The sequence below is a fragment of the Pholcus phalangioides genome, unplaced genomic scaffold, assembly GCF_987345545.1.
Source record: "Pholcus phalangioides strain wild (caught in Gottingen) unplaced genomic scaffold, Ppha-v1.0 ptg000013l_1, whole genome shotgun sequence".
Taxonomy (NCBI): Eukaryota; Metazoa; Arthropoda; class Arachnida; order Araneae; family Pholcidae; genus Pholcus; species Pholcus phalangioides.
This window is the reverse complement of record NW_028301606.1, coordinates 27208711-27229520: the sequence shown is the minus strand read 5'-3', so window position 1 is coordinate 27229520 and position 20810 is coordinate 27208711. Positions and strand designations below refer to the sequence as shown.

At 35.5% G+C, this 20810-nt stretch overlaps 1 protein-coding gene across 1 annotated transcript; it reads left to right on the top strand.

Annotated features, from left to right (window-relative positions):
- The first annotated feature begins 5679 nt into the window (after nt 1–5679).
- LOC149078883 (cytochrome P450 3A5-like) lies at nt 5680–18920 on the top strand. Its single transcript, XM_089241075.1, has 14 exons — nt 5680–5887; nt 6276–6372; nt 8178–8230; nt 8445–8541; nt 8630–8761; nt 8850–9087; nt 9727–9860; nt 10623–10752; nt 13044–13128; nt 13284–13389; nt 14195–14283; nt 17165–17305; nt 18211–18376; nt 18506–18920. The coding sequence occupies exons 1-14, from the start codon at nt 5835–5837 to the stop codon at nt 18581–18583; spliced, it is 1599 nt and encodes a 532-aa protein (XP_089097201.1). The 5' UTR covers nt 5680–5834; the 3' UTR covers nt 18584–18920.
- Nucleotides 18921–20810: the final 1890 nt, after the last annotated feature.

The following is a 20810-nucleotide window of genomic DNA, read 5'->3' as shown; positions in this document are numbered from 1 at the left end:
AAGACATTATACGCATTCACTTTCAGCAAATCAGGGACATGTCACAGAATGTCACTTTGCTTGAGGGAGACATGGTGCTATTAAGACGGTTCTGCCTGTACCCTCTAACTGCTTACGATGGGCTTTCCCAACTTCAACCATTTTAATTTAAATTGATGCGCATTTGAAAAAGAAACAAAGAAAACAATTATTAGGGGCATCTGCTGTTTTTTAAAAACACTAATTCCTGAACTGATGCACATTTTAGCAATATATAATTATGTGCTCTTTTTTGGATAAATTCATATTGTAAGTTATTATTATGATTAAATTTGATATAATTGAGTTCAATTGTAGACAGATTTGATACAGTCAATTAACATTTAACATATTTTTTTATTTTACTTTGTTCCGGTAAAAATTGTAAATTTTGGTAATATATATATATACAGGGTGATTATAAAAAAACTATCATACCATTCACAGAAACTGAATGAAATTTTGGCATAAGGTATTTTGATGTATGCGCTCAAGAATGAAATGGAAAACAACAGTGTCACTCTAACAGTTACGGTTACAGTGAGAAAATTTCGAAAATATCAAATGGCAACAACAAGTTTTTTGTATTGGAATGTGATCTCCATTGTGAAATACCCTAAATAGCGTTCGAACGGCAACTGTAGCATGAAAATCACCGGCGGTAGATAGGCTAAAAGTGAGGACAACCAATAAGGACAGAGAAGCAGCATAAAATAAAGCATTTTATTGTGTTTCCACATGACCTTGTGGAGGACTAATCAGGCTGGGATCTCAGCCGAAGAAACGGCGTGACGAATGAAACGAACATTAATGCTCTGGTGCACGGCAAAGTCCTTTTTACTTTTTCCTTGCCTAGCTCCGGGGATTTTCGTGCTACAGGTGTCATTCCAACGCTATTTAGTGTTTTTCAGTATGGAGATCGCATTCCAATACAAAAAACTTGATGTTGCCATTTGATATTTTCGAAATTTTCTCATTGTAACCGTAACTGTTAGAGTGACACTTGTTTTCCATATCATTCTTGAATGCATACCTCAAAATACCTTATGCCAAAATTTCATTCAGTCTCTGTGAATGGTATGATAGTTAGGGTCCCATATGTCGGGATAGTTTTCTTATAATCACCCAGTATATATTATATTATATTATATTATTTATTCGTATCGTTTTGTTTACCTAAGAAATCAAAATTTCAATAATTTACAGAATACTTGATTATTTCAATAAGTTATGCCCACACGTATAAAATTATCAGATATAATACAATATCATTATGGGACTAAACTCAAAAAATAATGTCGGAAAACTTGAATGCAATCGCATTGTATTTAATATACATATTTTGAATGTTAAAACTAGAGCTGGACAAACGTATTGCCTGGGGGATGAATAATTGTCACTATATTTATTATTTTCATGCCAGATTTACATCTTCAAAATTCATCCGTATCATGTTATGCAGGGGCGGTGGTTACGCCACTAAACCACCAGGAGGTGTGTTGCCGGGCATTCATATGATTTGGAAATGTGCTTGGGGGTGATCTTGATAGGCAGCTTAAATAATCTGGAAATGTGTAACGGGCCACTTAAGCGCGATGATAATCTATCTTGTGCCACATAAGAGGACTCCGAGGATCACAATTGGGCCATGGATTCAGCATGTATGCTCCAAAAGGAAGCTATCACATTTGTTTCACCTAGGACTGTGTCTATGGATTCCACTTATTTGCCACGGAGGTTTCATTTTCTAACATTTGTAAAAATAAAACTTCCGATGTGATTTCTTGTGAGAGCTTTCTGGAGAAAAAAGTAGGGAGAGGGGAATATGCGCGAGATAAATGTCAGGTAATGACAAATATTGAGCACGAGTTTTGTTCTTTACGCCAGTGCTACAAATTGGTGAACAAAAAAAAAAGGAAAACAATAAAATTCTGATAAAATTGTATCTCAAAATTATCACATATAAATAAAATCATGTCTCATCTTCAAACGCTATCAATTAAAGGTATTTATCATTTGTTCCTTGTAGATTAAACTCAACAGTTCAGGTACAGAACAATACAGTTAAAACTGCTTTACGATTTTTATACTATCATGCTCCCTAAATTCGTTACAATGTCATTCTCGCGTGACAATATACATAACACAGTGGCTCCCAAACTATGTTCCGCCAAATATTTCTCGGTACTCCGTGAAAGTATTGGTGCTCGAATGGCAGAGCTTATTTAAACTCCGATATGTTCGAATGAAGCACAGGTCAAATACTTAATAGATTTATTGACGAAAAACACTCGTTGGTGCTTCTCCGAACACACAAACTACCTTTAATTTCTTCTCTTTTAATTTTTGTGTTTTTATTCATTGTAATTTCACATTTTAAGAAAGCAATCCACCTTGCTAGTGTCAACGAAATTTTGTATATATATTTTTCCCCCCATTACTTCCTTTCTTCCAAGTTCGGAGCTCTTCGAGTGATACAAAATGCCATTCAACCCATGTGTCGCTGCTTTAACATCCCTAAATCCCTTGCCGTGAAGGTCTCTCTTGATTGGGTGTGGGATCGCTGTACGTAGTATGAAATTCGCTTTACGGTGTTTTTTTCATAGGAGATTGTTGATTTCCACGGATCCCCCCTCCCCTATTCTCCACATAGAGCAGGTAGGGCTACAACATGATACCTCAATTATATAACAACAACTTACAAGATTAATAATTCGTGAATAAGCAGCAAAATACCAAATAATAATCTCGCCTGACTTAGGTACACTAATTTTTTCAATGCCTTCATATAGTCTCATTATTCATAACATAACATGAGCGTGGCAGCCCAAATCGATAGGATACCCATCTAAAATACGAAAAGATGTTGCGATTTTGATATCCGATTCGTCCTTGCCAGAGACTTTCCCGACGTAGTAGCGCAACAAAAACGGGGACAACATGACCACAGAAAAAGATTGCAACTGCAGGAAGTCCAACACCAAAAGGCAAGAGCACCAACCTCTCGAGGAGTAAAAAAAGCAAAAGTTACGAACGCTGCCGTTCGAAATCTGCAGTAAAATGTAGGTCCCGGTCTAATTAGCCCATCATTTGGAGAAAATTTCCATGGTGCGAGAAAAATGATTAAAATGATCATAACATAATTTATCTGTCCCTCATTAATAAAATAAATCGAAATAATGCAAATTCAGGTTGGTTTACAATTAATCAAATTTTCACAGAAGTTGAAAAAAAATACAAAAGAGTGAGAAAAAATTTGCATGGTCAGAGTAGAAAAATGTTACTCCTAATATAATGAGAAACGCTGGGCGTAGCTTAACCCATTTGTATCCACAGTACTCATTTAAGTATAGCTTAACAAAAAACCGTATGTGTTGCAAGTTTTTTGGAAAAACAATATTCGTGGGCACAAATGGGTTGAAGCCAGTAAAATGAACACGATCCTATGATGACATCTCTCAAACGCATGTTTGCCATTAACTGCTAAATTCTTTTCTACGACCTGGTTTAAAATCTTTTGTACATTAGCTTTTCAAGATAACACAAAAAGTTTCTCATTGAAAGTTTTGTATTTTCCACCAGGTGGCGTTCTAATCTTTTCATCATTTGGCGCGTACTCGTATTGCTATACCACTACGCTTCTTTCATAGTTCTATCTGTCACATTTCAAGAGTTATTCGAGGTTATGTAATACAGTGAAACCAGTATAAAACGGAACGTCAAGAGACTGAAATTATTTTCCATCACAGACAGGTTTCCGTTTTATAAAGGTGTTCATAAAAATATATTCAGTATTTTTTTCTATTATTATGCAAAACTTAAATTTTGAGAATATCATCCAAAATTCTATAGACCAACGCGTATTAAACTGTGACATGAATATCATTACCGTATTTTGAATTTTTTTATGTTATTTCAAATTACTATACATTTGAAATTTTATACTTAATGCGAAAATATTTAAACTTCATTATAAAATGTTCTCCTGAACAGCAATACAATGAACACTTACTTATATCTGTATCAGCTGCATCAGCGCCGTTCTTGCAATACGGTTTCTACAAACATTCGCGTATTGTTCATTATGCTCAAAAATTCCATGTCATTTTTATAAGCTGCAAAGTTCCATAAATTCCCAAGGCACTGAACTGCACTTTTGTACGAGTTTATCACAAGATCTTTTTCTCCAAATGTTTTGGATTTCTCTTCTTCATCACTGCCGCTTTCATCGGTAAGTTCCCAGCGAATAGCAGTTTCTATACAGTTTTCGTACGGTGCTGCTGTAGCTAATTCATCATACACTGCTAGGAATCAATTGCATTCAATCCTACTTTTTCTGCATCTAATGCGTCTTGTAGATTATCAGTTTCCTGATTGACTAATTCTTCTATCGAATTGATTCCTCCGGAAATGTTTGCTTTCACAAAACAGAAAAATATGATTTCGTTATCAACTTTTTTTCCCATGCTTGCGAAAGCCGCAATACCGCATCAAGTACGTTGATAGATTTTGCTAATTCCGATAAACTTGATGTATTTTCTATTTTTGCCAGCAGTGATTGCATTCCAAAGTTCCGGTAATTTGCCTTCACGTTTCGAATCACTCCATGATCGATTGGTCGTGTAACACTAGTTGTGCCAGGTGGGAAAAAAACCCAGTCTAACATTAGAAAGCTCAACGTCAGGATGACAAATCGCACTGTCAAGAAATAGCAGAACCTGTCGATTTGTTTCTTCATTCTGGCATTAAAGGCAACAAGCTAATCTTCCATAATTTTTGCTGCCATCCAGGCTTTCTGTTTGCCTTTCACTCAACTGGTAGACTTTTAGGATTTATATTCTTGAAACAATGTGGTTTGACGGATTTACTAATTACCAGAGGTTTTTCTCCAGTCATAAAAGCACACAAAAACGTCAGTAAGTCTTTCCTTCGACTGTTTGCCTCTAACACAACTTTCAACTCTGAAATGCTCCGTAAAATTGTATTACTTTTGAACACTCTCTAAACCCTTTTCCAAACAAGAGCGAGATATCTCAGCTTAAAATAGATGTTATAAACATATTCAAGCTTTCTCTCCGTTCTTCCCTTCATCGAAATGCTTGATTGATAAAGCTATAAATTAGAGTTTTTTTTCCTTTTTCTCAGCATTATGTCCGCCTTCAATACTGTTTAACGAGTAAAAAACTAGCATTATATAATGATAAAACCTGCCTACCTGTTCTACGCATATCCCCCCCCCCCCTCGATTTCCGAAATGTAAAAATAAATTTACATACGTGTTTGTACAAATACGCAATTTAATTTACAATGGAATTTGAAAAAAAAAAATTACAGCCGTTTGTCGTGTTGGTTTTGTTACACGCAAGTCAAAGACTACCAAAAACCACTATTTTATTGCAGAGGTGCAATTGCCGTAGTTCATGAAATTTACGGTACTGAAACCCGTATCAAAGATCTCAACTATCAATGATTTGACAGGTTATTTTTAATTTTATCACAACTAACAATGACAAAGCATTTGTGTAAGTGGAAGTGTATATTTCGGTGAGCAAGAAGGTCATTCTGTGCCACGGTACTACACTGTGCTATGATATCTGTTTTTGACGATAAGCTCAATTTTAAGGTCGCGCTCGTATATTAAAGATAATATCTGCCGCCACTACTTTTTTTATTGGTTAGAATAAATGACATCAAAATAGGTTTTATCTGAAATAACATAAGTTCCAAGTTCGTATTGATAGTGGAATCCTCTGTTGGATCTCTACCGCCAGCCTTCGTCAGCATCAAATAGTAAAGAAAAAACATCGTAATTCAAAATGTTTGGAGTCACGTTTTCCATATTTGTGTTAACTGTCTGTCTTTACCTGCTGTAAGTAATCGATTTGAAGAACTTAATTCGTGCTAATGTTTCCATTATATGTATTTTATATAATCAGTTTCTTCCAAGTTGTACCTTACAAAAAAGAAAAAAAAATAGTTTACTATATTGGGGAATCGCAATTCGACATTCGAATTATTCGAAACAGCGCATGCGTGAATAATATCTTCAACAATAATTTTTAATGTGTTATCGGATAGACACATTGAGAGAAAACATTGTCCCTTAATCATCAATAGTTTGGTGAACAATCGATCTTGTGTTGTGCAACACCCCGTAAAGGTGAAAAAAATTAATTTTCAGCTCTCGAATATTTTTCTTTTTTTCTTAATGTATCTGATACTCTTTTCTTAACGGTAATATTTTGTTACTTTCGAAGATGGCGTGGAAAAAAGATGACAGTTTTCAAAGAACTTGGTATTCCTGGTCCAGAACCAAATATAATATTTGGAAATATGCTGGAAATCATAAAAAAGGTAAACAGTTAGATTTTCTTCATGTGCAACTTTGTTTATCACAACGGCTTGCTCTCTAGGATTTTCTTATTTTATACACTATATTGACAAAAGTCTGTGTCCTTTTTGGAATTTTTAGACATTTTTCCTCGAATTTCTTCATTCCTGTCTGAAATTTCGGTCAAGTGAACCCAGTGCTTGTACAGTGAAACCTGTCTAAGACGGACACTGTATGAGACGGAAGCTTGTCTTAAACGGAACAAATTTTATAGCCTTGTGAATAACTGGTGCTTTTTCAATGATTGGAAACCTTTTCAAGACGGAAAGTGTCTAACGCATAAACGGAAAGCATATTTAGTCTATTTGTAGATACAACTGCTGAAACGGAAAGAATTTTTGGGTAAGTGGAAATTTTTGTCCTTTGGATTGGAGGAAAGTTGTAAAAAATGTAGTAGAATCTTGTTTAGCAATTCATTTTTGTGATGGAAATGGTGACTTTTGTTTGAAAACACTCCAGTTTCTTGGAAAACGTTAGATAATTTCGAGAGAGTAATACGCGAGGGAGACTGGATTATTAGTCATAATTTAGCAATACCGTGTTTGGGCTATTGCAGAGATTTTCATTCAGTGTAGAAATAACGTTCACCCACAAGAAACGCGTATTAAATTCAAACACAAAAATGGAGTTCGTAGAGTTAGTAGAGTAAGTGTTACAGAAATGTAACATCTTTCTTTCACGAACGTTATTGGTTTGTTGATATCATTCTCACTGTTTTTTTAAAAAAAGGTATTTTTCCCAATTTTTATTTCAAGTACAGTGAAACCTCGCTACAACGATACTCGATATAACGAGATCCTTTACTACGATAAATCGCTCTATAACGACATTTTTAGGAGATTTTCGAAAACACTATAAATGTTTTGAATTTTAATTTCAACTTTGTCACTTGTTTTCCTTCTTCCGAAGGCATCTGAATACATCAATATTTTGCACTAAAAAGTCACCGAAAGCTAATTTGCCACAAATTTTTTGCGGCAAATAAATACATAAAAGGCGCATTTTCTGAAGGTATTAACAATGTCGATGTAGAAAAGAAGATAACAACGGCATAAATTTGATCACACATAAGGATAATTTTGCCTCTTGATTTAGCAATAATCTTTCTACAACGACATTTTTTCTTGGTCCGCAGAATATCGCTATATCGAGGTTTAGACGTATCAAAAAAAAAAAAAAATTCACAAAAGTAAGGTTCATTCTATTGCTATTCAGGAGAACGTTTTATATTAAAGTTTAGATTTTAAATATGAAATTCCAAATATATAGTAATTTGAAATAGCAAATATGAAAAAATTCAAAATAATAATATGCATGTCTCTGTTTAACATTCGTTGGTTTATAGAAGTTAGGGTGATGCTCTAGAAGTTCCGTTTTATACAGGTGTCACTGTACTCACAATTTCCAGTGAAAATTTAGTCACGAGCGCACGAATCGGGGAACCGACAAAAAATGAAATAAGAAAACAAAAATGTTTTTGATCAACCCTATATGATAAAAAACCGTAAATAATTTGAAATTTTTACAAATATTGTACTATATTTTTGAATTTAATCGTGTGCGTTATCATGAGAATAGCACGTATAATAAATGAGAATATTCATGAGAATAGTATATTCCTGAGAATAGCACGTATAATAGCAAGTTGAAATGTCCCCTTCTGAATATAAACCCCCTCATATTATCATTTTATGAGTAAATATTTAATAACCGGAAAAATGTTTGATTTTATATTAATCACCACACAGTGATTTTATTCCTATTTTAGGGCCCGATCAAATGTCACGGCGATTGGTTAAAAAAATACGGTAAAGTTGTTGGGTGAGTACAATTTACTTATTACACCCTTTTAATATCACTAGACATAATTCATCGCTAGTCTTTTTATTATAAAGATTGTCCACTGTATCGTATAATCAAAAAGTGGGGAGGGGGAAGGTTCCCAGGTACCAGCTCCGATCTATTCGGTCATTAATAAAAGTAATATTATCTTATGAAATTATGAAATGAATGTTTGATATTCTTTCATTTTCAGATGGTACTTTTTCTCTATACCTGTGGTTCTTGTTAGTGATGCTGAAATTCTGAAAAAAATCCAAATCACCGACTTTCAGAAATTCGCCAACAGACCTGTAAGTATTATGATAAGATTAAAAACTTTTATGCATTACTATTTTCATAAACATAGGAAGAGTAAAAGAACTTTCTTTTATTCAATAGTTTTCTGTAATTCCTTCGAAAGATCAGAAAGGGGGAGATTTTCTTCTAATGTTGATAAACATCAGGGACAAAAAATGGAAGGACATGAGAAAAATTTTGACACCAACTTTCACCACTAGCAAAATGCGAGGGGTGAGTAATGCCTTATGTAGTTTCCCCACAGAGCACAACTATTACAGTAAACCCTTTTACACCAATTACAATTGAAATGTGTTTGCAGATGGCCCCTACAATGTACGACGCTATCGATATGCTGTTAGACAACATCGACGAGAAAGTCAGGAAAGGCGAATCATTCAACATTGCCAAATTCTATCAGGGTCTCACGATGGACGTGATCGGAAGAACAGGATTCGGTATAAAAGCCAACAGCCAAAAAGACAAAAACGACAGTTTCCTAAGAACCACTAGAACCATGATATCGGGTGGCCTCTCTTCTTACTTATTTATGATTTCTAGTAAGTTCATTTTGATTACAATATCGTGAGAGACGTAACTTCTAACAACATATTTGTCCAATATGCTCTTAATTGTGACAGAAAATAGAATGATCTAAGTATAAAATCAGTTGCGAGATCACAAGCTACGTGTACAAGCGGAAATCAAGCATATAATCCTATATTCCATATTAAATCTTAATTCGAATATAAAATCCTAAATCGCACATTGAAATAAATAATAAAATACATCTAAAATTCATAATCGATTTCATCCTCAATTCAAATCGTTCGATTTCCACGGCATTACACTCTTATGAGATCAGTCAGTCTGCTTTATAACTGATCATTTTCTTTTTTCTTTGAGAACGACGAGAGGTGGTGCAGTTTGTACTTGCACTATTGGTTGATATATCAGTAATATACATCAGAAACTGATTTCTTCGTTAACATTTAGAAAATAAAGGTGGAAAAGGTGAGTTGAGCAGGTTTCTCATTCCCCTCGCAGGCACCTTTCCTGTGTATACGCATGTAAACGTAAACCAACGAATGATAATGAGAACGAAACGAATGGTTTTTTTTTTTTTTTAAATTAGCAATATGCGCAAAGGCGCACGTGAAATCTCTTCACAAAATTCAAATTTGCTTCTTTATTTCTAGTTGCTTTTCCGAGTCTAATATCCAGGACAATTTCGAGAATTCCTTTGATGTTGGTGAACGGAGGAAAAGATCCGAACCTTGAATTTTTTGACAACATAAGAAGTGTTATTAAAGCGAGGAAGCAACAGGCAGGGGTAATAACTTGTTGATATTGAAACTAAGATTTTATTCATTCTTTTTTATTTTTTATCGATACCAGGATTGCTTTTCTAAATACTGTTTTGCACTGAGAAAAAACATTTTTTAATAGATTAACAGATTCCCAAATCGATGATCCTAGTTGCATCCGGAATGACACCATCATTCACCTCTCAAGTGAAATGTGGGTTGTTCGAACCAAAATGATCGAATATGCACGTGTCAACGCTACAAGTCATGTTCCAATCGTTATCCCATCCTGCAATCATATTTAAGTTAGATAAGCACATGGGATTTTTTGTTTTCCTTAGTAGAGATAGGGCAACAACTTTCTAATTGTAAGTTAGGAGACAGGATGACCAAATGAAAAAAAAAACTTATTACTATTAGTTTAATTACTAAAGAGAGCCCTTTGCCCAATTTGAATTACGTATCTGAAATGTACACGTTATTTGGATAGGTTTCCTTTAATTCGAATATGCTTCTAGTATCAACGGTTCAAGAGTTATTCCAGAATATAGCGAGACTTTCCTTCTCACCTTGTGTACCGAGTAAAATAATGTAATTAAGCGCTACTGTACTTTTACTTTGCTAACAGGTACATTGAAAACCCACATTTTTATAGTATTTAATTCTGTATCGTGAATTAAAAAAATAATAATAACAATTTCTTATTTATACTTGCAGCTGTAATTGTTGCGAGTTATCCAATTGTTCATATTTCTGTAAATAAACATTGTATCACTTGTGAATTTTAGGTCAAAAGACAGGATCTCCTTCAGCTGATGATCGATTCAAAAATGACCGATGCAGAGTTAGCGGACGTCAGAGGTTCGAGTATCACGGATGGTAATGATACTTTAGAGAAGGATCAAAGCACTGAAAATGGTCAGTTCAACAACTAGTAACACCGGTACTAAAATTATACAGGGTTGTCCCAAATTGTTTTAACTGCAGATATCTCTCTCTGCAACAATTGACTTTAGAAACACATTTTAAATTATAAAAAGTTTCAGAATGTAGTGCAGTTACTTAAAATCTCAAAATTTGTTTGAGAGGTCATATCCATAAAAAGTAAAGAAAATAACTTTTTATACGGTCTACGAGTCAAAGGATGATACAACTCTCTAGTATCCGAACGAAGGTTTGCAATCGGAAAGGAGCTGAACCCACGTCCTCTCACTTGCCGGGTGAGTGCCCTAGACCACTAGACTACAAAGACAACGGATATCTCAATATTTCCTTAGGCCGGCATTACACTATGAAAAGTTGATAAAAGTTCGTTTATAAAACTTGAAAAATGCAACCAATAGGCGGATCGGTTACGTTCGCTCGAATGTGACAGATGTGATTATTGATTAAATTTTTCAAGTTTTATAAAATATTTTTTAACAAACTTTTATAGTGTAATACCGGCCTTAGATATACTTTTATACTGCATTTATTATTCGTATGGATAGTGGAGAGTGACATCAAGTTCGAATAAGCCACCAGCTGGTGGTAATGTCAACAATTGTGAGCTTTGGCCTGAATAAGGTCCGACCGTCCATGTACGGTCCCGTTCAGTGCACGCGAGCTCTAAGGAAAGATTGAGATATTCGTTGCCTTTGTAGTCTAGTGGCCTAAGGCGTCCACCCCCTGAAGTGGGAAGACGTGAGTTCGGTTCCTCGCACAAGGGCAGTTGCATTTTTTTTCCTCTTTCCTAAATTCATCTTCGCATAAGCAGCTGTTAAAAACCTTCGTAAGATCTTCGTGTGCTAAACTCCCAACCATTGAAATGTAGATCCCGCTCTGAAAAGTCATTTGAAAAAAAAATCATATTTTTTAATGCACTATTTATCGAGATATGAGATACATATAAAATCTCTATGTTTCGGCAAGTTTTCATTGGCTGAAAGAGAAAAGTCGCCATTTTTAGGGGGGGACTATTATATAGACTGTTTTTGTTTTTAGCATTACATGGAAAAACTGTTATTTATCAAATCAAATCAAAATTTAATATATATTTTATAATGGTTCAATTTCATTCTTTTTTTCAGTTACCACTTCCATTTTCTGTAGTATAATTTGTTGACGCTCGCATATACGTCAAACTAGCGGTTCTCAAACATTTTGAGTCGAGCGAGGGGCACTTTTTATGAGAAAAAAAATCCATGTATGAGACCTGTTGGCACCTTTCTTTATCTATTCCCTGAAATTAACGATTTATTTTATCTTACTGGAGTGGGCCACGGAGCTTCAAGGCCTCCATGAAGCACAGATCGTGAACCATTGCTCCGCTGTAACAGCCAACAAATTTAATAGCCTCGTTAACGACATCAATTCCACTTCTGACACCAAAAAAAAAGTGTACGTGAAACATTCTTCAGAACTTTTTTTCCTTCATCATCTCGTATAACTAAAGCTATCGCTTAGGATCCTATGGTATAGCCGCCGTTTCTACCTCCCCATGACAAGTGATTTTTGTACTTCAAGACACTTTATAAGTTTGTGGAACCATGTTTAATAATCTCGGGAACCTTTAAAAAGTAATTTTCTTTCAATACGGCCAAAGAACAAAACAGATAGGATAGATAGAAGAATCAAAATGCAAGCAAAGAAAGAACCTCAAAATGACCACTAGGAGAGAAACGTGATCAATTTTATTCCAAACACGGACGGAATTTGAGTATCACTTGTAAAACGTTGGATGAACATTATGGGCTTGTTTGTTTGGTGTGCAAGCCCAAAAAAAATCGTTATCATTCAATTGCAGAAGGGCAAGGGAGGATGAGTATTATACCAATGTCCCGTTCCTATAGGATAAATAATCCAAGAAACAAAAAGGTAAAATAAATGTTTCTCCGCTAAAGATATCGGTCCTCCCTTTACGTTCTGAAAGAAAAAAAAACACAACGGAGAAAAGTTTCATTGAAAAAAAAAAATATATATATATATATATATGTGTGATGTAGCAGTAGTAGGTAGGGCTCGGGGATCCATGATGTTCTTAAGTCAGCCACCTCGTTGGGCAATTTGCCTGTTGTGGCGTTGTATTTGTATTGTAATGGGATTCAGTCTTTGCAATAGGATAGATTTGAAAAATTCAAATACGAAATGCGCGGACAAATTTATTGTTGTCAAAAGACTTTTGATCGCTACAGTATATGCTGACACCACTGTATTTTTTGTTTCTATAGACAAGTCTCCCAACTCTGAAAAAACATATCGCCACATGGAGGATGAAGAAATCGTAGACAACGCCGCTTTGTTCTTAATTGCTGGGTAAGTTGATGAGCAATTTGATCCGCTTCATAATAAGGAAATGTCTTCCAAATCAAAGCTTATTTTAGATTCTACTCAATGTTTTTATGTTTTGAATTTTTCTCCATAAAGTAACTTGTCTTAGCTATAGCTTTTTTGTAAACGAAATTTCATAGGTATGAAACAACGTCTACGACTTTGGCTTTCACGACTCATCTTCTAATGCATCACCAGGATGTTCAAGACAGACTTCGTGAAGAAATAAATGGCGTAAAACATGAGGTAAGGAATTCATATTTTACTCTTTGGGTCATACGTGCTCAACTCATGGCCCGTGGGTCAAATGTGGCCCTCGGAGTCATCCGATGTAGCCCGTGACCTACGACGCGTCGTAGAGGTGTAGTTTTAATTGAAAATACGCTCAAAAATTACCCTGTACCAGTTTTGAGAGTGAAAATGCAGTGTGTAACAAAATAAAAAAATCTAACTTTTTGTACGGTCCCCCTCCCCCCTCTGTTCGTTAATTTCCAATTAGACAGTTGTAGCGCTGTCTTGTTGCAATATTCACATATTTTCCCTGCACTTGCAATATTCCCTGAACTGCAATATTAGCGGAGATATTCGATTTGAAATATCGAGGAAAAGTTGGGAAAGGACAGCATGAATGCGAGAAAGAAAACTTCTCCAATTGGAAGTTTGAAGACAAGGAGACCATTCATTTTTTTTTGTTTTATTTTGTGACACACTGTATTTTTACTCTCAAAACTGGCACAAGGTAATTTTTGAACTACTTCTGAGAGAATTTTTTTTTAATTGAAACTATACCTTTACGACGAATGGTTGATGAGATAAAGGCCTCATTAGCAGTTACAGGACAACCTGTATTATTTCGGAGCTAAATAATATATAAAAATGCTTACGAAAAAAAAAATCTTTCCTAAAAGTAGGAATATGGTAATTTATATGAGGACTTTGTTCAGCTTTCGGATACGTTCCTTGGAAGATTCTTGCCAATTATGTAGAAATGTGAACTGAATGATCCGCAAATATGAAATTAAAACTGAAATTTTTGTTGCAAAAATTCCAGGGAAAACTGGACTACAGTGCATTGGGTCAACTCACATACATGGATCAAGTGCTCAATGAATCTATGAGGATATATCCTGCTGTATACTTGTGAGTAGTGTAATTTATTCGAATGAAATACACGAATGTTCTTCAACCACTGGTCCGCGGACGGGTGCCGGTCCGTGGGAACTCCCTACCGGCCCGGGAAACATTTCGCCCAATTCATATAGTTTTACGGTTATTATACACACAACAAACCGGTCATTATGTAAAATCACCAAGCGTTTTGGTAAATTTGATGAATTCCCCTAAAAATAATAACTTTTACCGGCTATTATGCATAGTACCCAAGCGTCGCGTTGTTGGTAAACATGATAAATCGTACTATATGATATACTTCACATCGTAATGCATGTTGTCTTGTATCGTTATATCGGGTTATGATCATAAAATTTGTTAACATTATATCGGGGTTGACTACATTCACCACACACACACACACACTAGTCTGATTTGGAATATTTTCCATATTGATCAAATTCACCAATTACACTAGGGTAATTCATTCGAAGCTCAAAAAAAGTCGGACAGGTTGAATTTTTCTTGTTTCTGGAGCTGCTTTTTGTTTATTTATTTTTATTCAAAACCGTTTTCATCGCAAGTTTAAAAGTTAAGGAAATACCTCTTAAAAAAACAAATGCCTCTAGAAACAAAAGAACAGACCATGAAACTTATCCAGGCCAGACGAAGTGACAATTCTATTTCCAAATTTCTAAGTGTTCAAAAATTGACAATATGTGATGTTTGGCAGCGGTTTAAAGTGCGTAGTGAGGTAAATAAAGGCTGGTTCTGGTCAACCAAGCAAAACTTGTTCTAGACTCGATCACTTCATAAAACAACATTCGGTAAAACAATACGTGCAGTGGAGGTAAACCGAGAATACCAAGCCAGCTATGGAGTTTCTGTCAGTGTCTCTACAATCAAGTGACATTTTTACGAAACTCGTCTTTTTGGTCGAAGACACATTCCATTTCACACCGTACACTGCCCAGGCTCTATTGACCATTGTCAATTTTAGTCGTTGCCCGGATGAGGGGATGGACGGTGTCGGGTGTTTTATTACGCATGTATAAATTACATGTGCGCACGCACGACAGCAAAACCAAAAATACCAAAAATTAGAAATAGTAATAATTACACAATTAGGAAAAAAACACAATACTAATAAAATTTTTAAAATTTACGTAACAGCTTTGAAATATCGCCGCCACGCGAACAGATGCCTCATTGGGCGTGATTATATGCTTTTCAGGGTCAAAATCCCAGAAAAGAGCCATTGATTCTCTTTAAGAATAGAAAGACCCAACTTGATTTCGCCCGGAAACATCAAAGTTGGCCTCCCAAAAAAATGTTCAAACATTCTTTGAAGTGATGAAGTACAAGTTCCAAATGTTTGAATCAATCGAGTGAACACAATGATATTTAGGTGGCCAGTAAACCAGTGATTCAACAGGAAATATCAGCTTCCTACTGTTAAATATGGTGACGTCAGTGCGAATGATGGATTAAAAACAGCATTTGGATATTCTAAATGCCTGTACGTTACCCTACGGCAGAACTTAAATGCTTTGAGGATCAACAAGACAATGCACCGTAGTACATAGCCAAGTCTGTGAAGTCGTAAAAAAGTGCCAAAAAATGGGAGGTCTGAAATGGCTATCAGTCACTAAATCTAAACTTAAGAGCATCTATGGCAGGTGCTCTCTCTGACTCTGAAACGTAAAGCTACAAAATTTCTTAATCTGGATGAAAAATTCCAGTTTTTGCAGCGAGAATGGGAAAAACAAAATACCTACTGAAACTTTGACTGATGTGGTAGATGCAGTGCAGTACGCTGCCAAATATTGAAAATTATATTATATAATGTACTGTTTATTTTTGATGTTTTTTGATAATTCTTGTGAATCATCCGATTTCTTTTGGTCTCAAAAGTGTGAATATTTTTGTAACAAGCAAATTATATGATTCGATTACGAGATTATTTTGAGATATGCATTTTATTATTAGGTGAGATTCGAATCCATATGCTTTAGGTACCGATTTAACCCATTCATTAAAATATTTGAAGAAAAATAAGTTCGTCCGACGTTTTTTTTGAACGCAACTGTAGTTTATGCCTGTAAGGCTGGGATTACATTATAAAAGTTTGATAAAAGTCCTTTCATAAAACTTGAAAAATGCCCCCAATAAGATTATTGCTTACATTCAGTGACGGACTCGCGATGCGAGGATCCGGGTTCGAACCCCACAGTGGTGGTCGGCTGAAGTTGGTTTTCTGTGGTTCCCAACTTCAAGGCGCAAATGCGAGCCGATCTCCCCGTTAAAAAGTCTCGCCACAGAGAGCAACAGTCCTACAACGATAAATCATTCAATCATAACACTTCACTCATAGTTAGAAAAACTGGTGGCAGATGGCAGCACTACACATAACAAGCATTACAGAGAAACAAAAACTTCACATCAGGTTTCACTACACGTACACGCACATTCCCGCATGTACCGATTCGTTGGGGGTTCCGCGGGGGGGGGGGGGTGTGGGCGGGGTGCATGTGTGGTGTAGCAGTAGTAGGTAGGGCTCGGGGATCCATGATGTTCTTAAGTGAGCCACCTCGTTGGGCAATTTGCCTGTTGTGGCGTTGTATTTGTATTTGTATTCTAGAAAAAAACAACCGATGATATTATTGGTCGTATTTTTCAAGTTTTATAAAAGGACTTTTATCACACTTTTATAGTGTAATCTCGGCCTAACACACACACACACACAAACTTGGGAGAAGATTCATATCCATTTTATGAAACGCCTGGCCCGTTAACGAATGACTTCAAACAAAATATTATCCTTTTCGTTTACCGTATGGAGTATACGTGGAAATTGAATAAGATATTTTTGTTTGCATTTATTTTTTTCTTCGTGACATTTTTATTGCAGGTTTACTGGCCGAGAGGCAAGTGAAGACGTTGATTTTGGAGAGTTCAGGATCAAGAAGGGAATGTCTATTCAAGTCCCTTCTTACAACTTACATCATGACGACGATTACTGGGAGAATCCCGATGTGTTTGACCCAGAAAGGTACGTACGTAGTTATCGTTTCTGCTTTTTCGACTTGTCTTAAAGCTGATTCAACCACAGACAGACGTTGCCGCTGACCGCTCATAGAGACCATTTTAGTGGCTTGCGCCCTTTTCCAAATGGATGGGCGGTCTCGGAGAGCCAGATGATGTCAGACTCAATAAGACTTCTCTAAACTGTATTTTGCTATGAAAGTTATTTCAGTGATTTTAGGATGATTTGGTGGTGCTGATTCTGAATCTCGTACTGATTTTCTCAGATTTGCTCTAGTTTTTGACTTCACGTGAAAATAAATAAATTTCAAAGTTAATACCATAAGCAAAATGCGGATCACATTGAAACAAATATAGTAAATAATTATTAAAGATAATTCAGAGATTTTAGAGTGATATTTATGTGCTACTTCCCGATCTAGTATTCGTTTTGCCGAATTGGTTCTAGTTTTTGGGATAATGCATACTCTCAACAATGCGATTTATATGCTGCTTATGTATTACTATTGAAATTTAATTTTCCCTCTATCTCAAAATCTAGAGCTAATATGACAAAACCAGTGCCAGGTTTTGTCAGAATTAGCAGGTCCAATATACCAAAATACCATTAAAATTTTCGTAAGAACATAAAAAAGGGGTTTTTTTTTGTTGAGCAATGTAATATCTATATATATCATTTTTTTTCTGAATAATGCGTGCACATTACAAAAAACACCATACCCATTTCAACTTTTTCTTCGTCATATTCGTATCCAGCACATATAAGTAATTAGGAAATGTTTGTTTTCATTTGACATTTTGCGACACACTTTGTATTCCCATTCCCAAAACTGGTGCAGCGTGATTTCTGAACACATTTTGAGATATACATCTGAAGGTGGAGCAAATCACAATTTGAGATTTATTTCATAGGTTCTCACCAGAAAACAAACCTAAACTGAACCAGCTGGCGTTTCAAGCGTTCGGCGCTGGTCCACGGAATTGTCTAGGAATGCGTTTTGCCATCATGGAAATGAAGTTGGTTCTCGCCAGAATACTTCAGAAATATAAACTCGTGCCGTGTGCAGAATCTGATGAGGTAATAGAAATCTAAAATATTACTTTCATGTTCGTTGTATTTTTTCCCCCGTTTAAATATGCGTTTTCTTTCAAATATTAACAGATTATGTTTCTAGAATAATTTATATGAACAACTTTTTTATTCCAGCTTGTACCGAAATTGAGACAATCCCCAACGATATTAGCACCAGCGAATGGCGTGCAGTTGAAAGCTGTGCCTATATGATGTGTTTCATCAATCAGTCAAGATCCTTAAAGAGTTTATGGATTTTTTTTTTCACAGGGTAAATGTAATAATTCGAAATTTGGAAAAATGAGATGTTCACGTGTTAGTATCAATCACCACAGAAATAAATTAATTATGAACCCTCCACCATTGAGTATCTATTCCTCAAGTTCGGAGGTATGGGGTAAAAGTGAGAGAATAACGTGTATCACGTTACAGAAAATATTAATAAATATGAAACTGTACGTTCTTTAATGGATCGTTCTTATTTTTTTTTCTCATTTCATGGTGATTCTTGTTGCTTTGTGTATTTTTCCTCATTAAAATTAATCATTAATTCATGTTTTTTAATTTATGATGTTATTTTGTCTTAATAACAATATGTTATGATTCCGTTGATAATTTCCAACGTGCACTGTAATCAATGTCAATTCTATGGCAATCTATGTCACAAATCTGTGTCCACTTAGCAGATCTTCTGGAATTTAAGAGAACTGCTGTACGAATCACTTGGAAATTTCTGTTATACGTATACACCTTATGTCGGTACTCAACATTTCCAATGAGAATTTAGTCACGATTGCATTCAGGGCAACCGACAAAAGATTAAAAAAAGGGGGAAAAATTGATCAATTCTGCATCAGACAAAGCTGCAAATCGCTTGTAACTTTAACAAAATGGTGCACTATGTGTAATAGTTTTGCTCATTCATACGTGAGAATAGAACTCATGAAAATATAAATGTTTTCTATAAAAATTCCAATTGTCATCGCATATTTGTTGCTTATAGCATGCGGGGGTTTTCAACCAATTTTTAGGACATTTCAAGAAAAAGTTACGCTATACATGTGACATACTGTGTAGAAATTTTAAATGTGACAAACCTTTATTCAATGAGATACTGATTATTTATTGCTCATGCGCAAGAAACAAATTTCATTTCCCCCATGATTTCGTTGTCAGATACATAGTGCAAATAATATGAAAATTATAGCTGGGTGTCTCATAAAAATTCAGAAAGCTGTCAGTGATACAGTAAGCAGTCATTTCGAAACTTGCTGCTAATAACTGAATAATAAGGGATTTTGGCATATGGTGAATTTCTGTTATTTGATTATTTCAAGTAAGTCTACAGAAATATGCCAAGACGCTTGTCTGTTGCTATGTAAGAGAAGTGATTTGGCATAAACGCGTGCATGGTGTCAAAATGAACAAACTGAAAGTCAATAATGAAACCACATAAAATAATCTAAATGCGAATTTGTGGAAACCCCACTAATGTAAAGTTTCAAAATTACTTCTCACTCTGTAATCGACATCTTTCCGAATTTTCACTACATTCAGCTGAAATTTTCATATACGTTAGTTGCTCTATACATCTGGCAAACAAATTGCTCCGGGCTTTGGCAGTAACATATAAATATCTGCCGCTCTATGGTTATGTGGTGATAGTGACGGGCTCGCATCGGAATGACACGAATTAGAATCCCACCAGCGACATAGTTTCAGTCAGTTAGTTTCCGGTGGTTCCTCCTCGTTAAAAACTCTCAGTGAGCGTCAGACCCACAGTGGTGCAAATAATCAAACATTACACTTCACTCATAGTTTGAAGAATAGATGGCAGCACTAATATTCACGTACAACACTAGATGCGCATCCAGACTATTAGGTACACATGCACTGTCTCAAATTTCATTCGCATTCGTTGGTTTTTGCGGCTGCTAGGGGCTACTAATTTATTTTATGACCACCCTGTAGTTGAGGTAATGAATAGTTGTCGACCAATCAACTCATATTATGGGTTATTGCTTCTGGCATTATCTTCATTTGGATGGTTCTTGGATTAGTTCGGAAAGAAAACGTCGGACCTTCACGAATTCTTCACTAGCCAGAAACTTACTGGTGTATAGATAGATCCACACGGTGCAATTCCGCACATGGGGAATTCTGGGACACTTTCGCAGAACATATGCCCTTCTTCCCGTTTTTCTTCTTATCTCTTCCTAATTTTATTTCCTACCGTAAATAGCCTGATGGAATCCACATGAAGTTGTGCCAATAAAATCAATTGAAGAAGAAGAAAGAATTGTTTCAATTCGTTTGTGTTGCTATAGAAAGGGAATAAGGTTATTTAAGGAAGGGAATAAAATAAAGTATAGGTAGAAAGAAAGAAAAAAAGGAAATTCAAAAGATGGGGCTTTGTGGTGCCCAAATGCCCCAAACCACA